The sequence below is a fragment of the Danio aesculapii genome, chromosome 13 (genome assembly GCF_903798145.1).
Source record: "Danio aesculapii chromosome 13, fDanAes4.1, whole genome shotgun sequence".
Classification (NCBI taxonomy): domain Eukaryota; kingdom Metazoa; phylum Chordata; class Actinopteri; order Cypriniformes; family Danionidae; genus Danio; species Danio aesculapii.
In genome coordinates this window covers 28,752,867-28,760,848 of record NC_079447.1, presented here as the reverse complement: position 1 = coordinate 28,760,848, position 7,982 = coordinate 28,752,867, and the positions used below count along the sequence as shown (strand labels likewise).

Sequence of the window (7,982 nt, the reverse complement as noted above, 5' to 3'; positions counted from 1 at the left end):
TTTCACTTTTTTGTATTGTGTATGACCTTGCTTAATAAGCATAAGCAAATGAGTTCATAGTGTGACATTGCAATTAGTTTTTATTTCACATGACTTTTCAGTATTTACACACAAATACTTTTCAAGTATTTACACACTTTTACAAAAAAAATTAATAAATAATTCTTAGCCCAAAATAACTGTAAGAAAAAGAAAGCAGGTAAAAAATGGACTGTGTGCGATAAGGAAAGGATTATCACGTAAAAGGTTAAAGAGCTGCTTACAAAAAGACCTTTAAAAAATCTGGAGCTCTTGAAAGCAGCAGGACTGTGGGTGCACGAGAACCACCTTTTGTTTAAAAGAGAACCGATCGCACCAGTTTCCTGGAACCATTTCTTTTTGAAACTTTTAAACACTCGCGCGCATCACATCACCTGAAATCAGCTTTGATACTAAAGCCCTCGTCAGTGCGTCAGGTTAGGCTGTGTCTCACCATGTGCGTGATCATCCTCTCATTCGGTATTCACCTGCTTTCTTTTGCACACGCAAACACAGTTACCATTGTCATTACTTACGCCAGCCCCTCATTGGGCAATCCTTATTGTTAAACTCTGCTTTTTAAGAAAACTACAATGAAAACATTATCTTCAACCAGCCAAAGTGGCTAGTGGGTGTGACAGTCTAAAGGCTGATTCTGTGTTGAGGGATCAGTGTGACCCATGGCACCTGCCTTGCTTGTAGCTTTGCACATTTATACTTCTGCATGCTGTTTGTGTTGCTCTGCAATAACACTTCCGAAACGCTAGCTGGCAGTAGGTTTTTGTGTTCCTTTGTGTGTTTCGTTTTTTCTAAACGCTACCTTAATGTTCAAGTAGCTAAATGTCTATGGCTAAAACTCGCTCATTCAGAACGTGTACCAGAATAAGGTAAACACAACACAACAGTTTCCATCTAGAACAGAAATGCCCAAACTAGGGCCAGAGTTGGCCCATGGTAACCTTTGATTTGGCCCACCAGCCCATCTGAGAAAAGAGGAAGAATGGTAGGGAAGGTTAGGGAAAATGGTGCAAAACAGAGATCGAATGCTCATTTAACATAACTTTTTGTTTGTGTAATTGTTGAGCTACAAAAAAAAAGCAAACTAACTAAATGTTTCAGCTAGATGTTCTGAATGAGTCGGATTTTTTTATGTTAAAATGTAAATTCCGTTACTTAATGGATAGCGGATAATGCTCAAGACAACTTTAAATATTAATAAATTAGATATTTACCATGGAATCTTTAACATATAACAGTTTGGTATATTTACCTTTAACCCGCCAACCTCAATCAAGTTTGGTTTTTGGCCCTTCATAAGAAAAAGTTTGGGCACCCCTGATCTAGAGCTACTTCACGGGACTGGACACTTGTAAACATTCACTCCAACAGGTTCGTGCGGCTCTCTGTCCTGCCCACGCGGGTCACAGTTACCAAGCCGGACCATCACAGAGCTTGCGCAACACGTCGTTGCAACATTTTTTGAGAGGTGTGCATCAGCATTGGCGTCAGCCATGCCGATGGCTATGCAACCGTGCAAATGCTGCACCAGAGCATATGCGTATGCTTAATGCAGAAGTATAAATCAGCCTTTAGCCACCACAGCTGAAATCTACCAGCAAATGGCAGGTTGGCGGGTGTTAATGTCAAGTCCTGTGTGCAAGACATGTATAGAAATGTGTATGACAGGCCCATAGCCATGCAGGTCAAAGGGGTGGTTCTTTTTCTTAAACAGTAGACCTTTTTGCAGTTATAACCCTCATTTTCTATTTAATTATGAAATTGAAATACTACATTTTACGCCCTATTCTGATATAGCTTGTCGGATGATCATCATAACCACACTTTTTACTATTATAGCCAAAATGGTATTCAAATCAATTTTAAAATGGTCCGCTTTGGTGCTTCATATATTTTTATCAGTCACTTTCTGTTTCAAGAATAAGGTCAAAGATTTAAAATAAAAGTTACTTGTAAAATGTTTTCTCAACTAGACAGTAGGGAAAGATGACTTCTCTTACGTCAGATTGTATGTTTTCTTGCACAGCTGGATGTTGAACTCTTGAAAAATATTTGTTAGCAATAGCATTGGCCAAAACTGGATTCTGCTTGGTCTTAAAGTATTTTCAATAGGTTATTTTCACCGAAATGGCATAGCAGTCAAAATAGGACAAATGAGGTCATGTATGGGACAAATTCTGGACCTTTGTCAGTGAGGGGTGGGTCTTCTGAACCACTTGAACCCCGGGTACGGGCCTGTATGGGTACACTTGCACTTTGGTCAGCCCATTCAAAAGCAGCACTTTCTACCTTCGGTGTGAAAGTCAAGCGATGCTGCGTAATCTTTTTTTCTCAGCTCATATTTTTGGCAGTTCCTCTTTCAGCCAAAAACTGGAAATGCCATTTTCAGTCAATACATTTTTTTAATCAACAACGAACATTTGGTCATCAATTATTTACCCTTATGGCATTTCAAACCTGTATGAATTTTCCTTTAATAAGAACATGATATTTTTTAAAACATTGGAAATTAAACAACAGAGCCTACTGCATTTCTTAGTGTGGACAAAAGAACATTTTACACATACAGGTTTGCAAAAAAACATACGCACAGCTAAATATTTTCAGCTTTCATTTTTTGGATGAACCGACACCTGTTTTTACCCCCGTCTTTAACATTTATTCAACTATAAGAGATTAATCAGAAGTAAAAATTACCAAATAGTATTTTTCCATGACACAAACTATTTAGGGCACTGAATACAATTATCAAACAGTGTACTTTTCTTCCCCTTGCCTTTGAGATTTGTGATAGTGTGTGTAACTACTGTACAGTTCATTGAAGACCTCTTTGACGCCCATTTGAAGGGTGGTGTTCAAAAACTTGATGTCTTGTTCAACACAGTGGTCCAGAATGCAGTATATTCCCTCTGTTAGATGTGCCTTGATTTCTGGCTGAAGCGTCACCTAGAAAATAAGAAAGAAAGTATACAATGACAGCAATTATCGGCAAAGTGCGCTGATGTGATTCAGTGCAGTAACACGAGCCTCAGGTCACTCAGAAGGTCAAACACACTTCACAATTCAAGTGAACAAAAACAAATGGTTCTCAGATTGCGTTGGACAACATGTTGATCCTTCAGTTTAAGGTTAACACAACCTCTCATCTGTTAGAATAACATTACTGCCAAGAGTTCAAGACATGGGACGTAAACTCTCAAGCTGTAATTGTGTGTTTTTGAGATTTATGGCAGTGAGAAGACTCTGCTCAAACACCGTAGCAAATATTGACTTAGGCGGTTCACAAGATCGCAAAAGAAACATTTGAGCAGAAATTGGCATGTGCATGTGGTAGGTGAGGCGATATGACAAATCTCATATCATGATACAAGTCATCTTATATTCTGAAAACGATATATATACACACACACACATCACGATAGTAAAATAAATTAAATTTATTTCTGTAAATTCAATCAATTAATAATATATACATGCATACATACACTGGACACAAATGGAAGGGACTATTTCTTTTTTTCTCATATTTTAAATTATACTCATTGATATGTGATCATATTTCTTACTTTAAAATTCAGGGCAAATGTTTTATTTAAAAAAAAATAAAGATTACAAGCATAAAATATCATTACATAAAAAACTAACTGTAAATATTGCTCTACTGTTATTGATGTTTCTGTCTGCATGGCTTTTGCACAATTTTTTTTTTAATATTAACGTAAACAAAGTATTTTGCAACATCACAATGTAAACAAAAAAGCATAACGTGAATCTAAAGACTTTTTATTTTGTCCATACTATATATACACAGTTGAAGTCAATTATTGCGAGGGGTCTGGATCCAGACCTGGTGCAGTGCAATCTGAGCCGCAACCAATGCTTTTTAATGCACTCACCTAACCCCACCCCTAACCCTACCCGTCACAGTGACGACACTCACTCCATTGAGTGCATTGTGTCTGACATTGCATCGCTGAGTGATGCAATCTTAGCTTGCATCATAAAGGCTGCATCCAGATATTATTCGAATTTTTAGTCCCTCTTTGGATTTTTTTTTTCTTTTTTAAATATTTCCCAAGTGATGTTTAACAGAGCAAGGAAATTTTCACAGTATGTCTGATAATATTTTTTACTCTGGAGAAAGTCTTATACGTTTTATTTCGGATAGAATAAAAGCAGTTTTTAATTTTTTTTAAAACATTTAAAGGTCAAAACTATGAAGCCTTTAAGTTATATATTTTTTTCGATAGTCTACAGAACAAACCATCGTTATACAATGACTTGCCTAATTACCCTAACCTGCCTACTTAACCTAATTAAGCCTTTAAATGTCACTTTAAGCTGTATAGAAGTATCTTGAAAAATATCTTGTCAAATATTATTTACTGTCATCATGGCAAAAATAAAAGAAATCAGTTAGTAGAAATGAGTTATTAAAACTATTATGTTTAGAAATGTGTTGAAAAAAAATCTCTCTGGTAAACAGAAACTGGGGAAAAAAATAAACAAGGGGGCTAATAATTCTGACTTCAACTATATATATATATATATATATATATATATATATATATATATATATATATATATATATATATATATTAGGGATGCTCTGATCGATCGGTATTGCCCGATAATCACATTTCATGACTCAATCGGTACTCTCCAATCTGGCCGATGTCTTGAACTGATCCTAAATGTGTGCACCCATATATGATACTTCAGCAGTGCCACAACATGTGAGGAGGTAAATGATGAGGGGGGGCATAAGTGAACGCTGTGCTCGAGTCACAACAGCTAAATAAAATATATACAGATTTAGTGCAACCAGTTTATACAGTATATTGGCACAACTCGCGCGAGTGATGGTCTCTTTGTTGCAGCTATTGTATATCCAGTCTTTTGAGCTGCTGTAATGCAAACAGATCGATTGCTCCTATCTAGTGTCCAATCGTATGACCTCTCCCGAAAGCTTCGTGAGTCTCCCACATAGTGGCTCTGTGACACCCACAAATTAGACAAAATACCCTAAAAATCATGGCGACGAGAGTGAGTGAGCAAGAGAACAGATTGAGAGAGGCACAGTGATGTTCTAAGCATTATATTGGTTAGGTTAACTTCTTATGCATCAAATATGCGCTTCAAACTTTTCTTGATTGAGACATCTTGAATTCTTCAATCATTTGCAATGTTTCTGAATTGCATTGTTAATCATTTCTTCCCAATTTTTTCAATCTGTTTTATATATCATTTTCTGTAAAGCTCTTTCTGACCATGACATGTGCACACTAAATGGTTATAATAGATGTATTTAAGGAATTATATGCAGCCTTAATTTAGTGTCTTAAGTAATGAGAAAACTCCACTTAAGCATCAATCTTAGAGCGAAAATGTGCTTTATGCATTATAAAGCTTGAAACATCAGAATCGGTACTCAGTATCTGGTGATCAACATGACATGGAATTAGTACTCAGTATCGGCTGCAAAAAAGCTGATTGGAGCTTCCCTTTATATCCCAAAATATATATATATATTAATATTGACCTTAAAAGGGTATAAAAAAAATTAAAACTGCTTTTATTCTAGCCGAAATAAAACAAATAAGACTTTCTCCAGAAGAAAAAATATTTTCGGAAATACTGCGAAATTTTTTTGTGCTATTAAACATCATTTGGGAAATACTTAAAGAAAAAAATTCACAATACAGAGCACAGCCCTATTAAAGACTGAAAATAACTAGCAACTTACCCTTTGCAGTTCACTGACATATTGCGCGACCATGAAAGAGGACAAGACAGTGAAATCTTCAGCAGCACTGGCAACATGAGTGTACATCCTCTCCACCAGCCTAGCACACTTCAGAAGACTCTCTCTGTCTTTCTCAGAAGCTGAAAACAGACATATCACAAAGCAATTCTGATATTTTAATTGGAACTGTCAAAACAGACTTGTTAACGCATGTGATTCATTATGCTAAATGCCGATGGAGCGTTTAATTAAAACTATAACCCTGATTCAATTAATGTAAACCATGAACCCTCTCTCTAAAACCATGTCACGTCAGCAAAGCCTGTGATTTATTATAACACAGACAGATTTCAGCAATATCTGTGATGTGGTAGGAACATTTTAGGTTTGATTTTACAAAACACTATCATATACTGCACCTCTAATTATCCTATAATTTAACCTAATGATTATTCTCATTAAGGCTGCATATATATAAATTAAATTATAGTACAGTCAAAATTATTTGTTAATTATTTATTTAAGGTTTCTTTTATGTGTTCAAATGTAATTCACTCATTCTCTGTAGTTATTTCTCCAGTCTTCAATGTCACATGATCCTTCAGATATCATTTTAAAGTTGGCATGAAATCAAAATACACAAAATATTTATGTATATAGGAGTGTTTGTTATAAACAATGTATCTGTGCACTCACTATTTTGTACACATATTTTGCCCTCATCATTTTTAAATCAAACCTTCATTTGCCTCTCATAATGCACATATAAATTTCTGGCCTGTTTTTAAATTTTAGCTCCTCGTATTAGGACACTGGCTGACAGTAATCCTCAACAACCCACCACAAACTGGCCTTGAAATCTTCTTCCATTTTGTTAGAAACACCCATCTTCCAATGATCCAATCGGTTCCCAACAAATGAAATCATGCACCGCCCTACATTTTTGTCCCATTTCAATGTTCATACAGACTAATTTTTAATTTTCAGTGAGCCAGTCCAAGCGCTTCCGGTGAACAGTTAAGCCATTAGGGGTGTAACGGATCACAACCCGCAGTTCGGAACGCACATGACCCGTGGATAAATAACCTTTTTTTAATTCGTAGGTTAATCCAACATCTATAAGAATTGCAGAGAGATCGCCTCCTGCGTCAATCAAATCAAGTGTATAAAAGCATTTTGGCTTCCCTGTAAAATATAATGATGACGGAAAAAGTTGTGGTGGAATCTACTTAAATGCTTTCTTAGGTTATTAATTAAAGGTGTTTTCTGTCACTGTTTGTTTAGCCTGCATTAATGCATTCAGTGTAAAGCTGCACAATTAAACATTAAAAGATCATGATCTCAATTCAAACCCGCACAACATGAATCATAAATGATAATGATTTGTATGTTTATTAATTCTACAAAGCACTGCATTTAAATCTTTGATCCGATAGTGTGATCCGAACCATGAGATGGTTTGTGATCTGTTACACCACTACAATGCACTACAAGTTCAAGATCTGATTTCTTTAAAAATCCGAGATCTTCACTGCCTGTTTGATATAATATACATGTAGATAGTGGCTATCAGACTGGACAAGAAGCACTGCATTAAACTCCATTTTCCACGCCATGTCTTAAAATTTTAAATGTCTTTGGAGTTTCTGCACTAGCCTGCTGCTACTGACGGCGCTTCCGTTTACTAGAGCTGTGTGATATGGGCAAAAGAAACCTATCCAGATTTTCTTGAACAATATTGCGATTATTGTGACACACCGATGTTTTACAGTGTGAATCTGAAACATATTTCCAAAGGAAAACAATTAAGACATTTATCAAAGACCTGTAACATGTCTGTAAAACAGACATAAGGCAAAACAAAAAAATTACCTAGTAAAGGTGTAACAAATTGTCTCTAGAGCAGATCTGAGGAAAAACAATATTATTTGTACACATTCCGGGTGCACCTCAGACATACACCGAGCACCCAAACACGCAGTGCTTTTTAATTTTCTCCATAAATAAAACTGGTTTCAGAGCTGCAGCAATGTTTTGTTAGTTTGTCATTCTCTGAGAAAACAGTTGATGGTAAACTAGCAACGACAAATGAGCGCGAGCACAAAAGCATGTTGACAATGTTGAGGGAAGTGACGCTCCTCGCACTTTCCACATGCTTTTAGATACGTTATGTGACTGACAGGTCCTACAAATTACCTGG

The 7,982-nt window shown here is 36.1% G+C and overlaps 1 protein-coding gene across 2 annotated transcripts in view; it reads right to left on the bottom strand.

Moving 5' to 3' along the window:
* Positions 1-1,160: 1,160 nt before the first annotated feature.
* urb2 (URB2 ribosome biogenesis homolog) overlaps positions 1,161-7,982 on the bottom strand; it is a 30,582-nt gene continuing 23,760 nt past the window's right edge. For both annotated transcript variants that reach the window (XM_056470679.1, XM_056470678.1), the window contains 2 exons: positions 5,783-5,922; positions 1,161-2,982 (listed from right to left, as the gene is read on the bottom strand). In XM_056470679.1, coding sequence (XP_056326654.1) covers positions 2,785-2,982; positions 5,783-5,922 — 338 coding nt within the window. In that variant the 3' untranslated portion in view covers positions 1,161-2,784. The remainder of the gene's footprint in view (positions 2,983-5,782; positions 5,923-7,982) is intronic.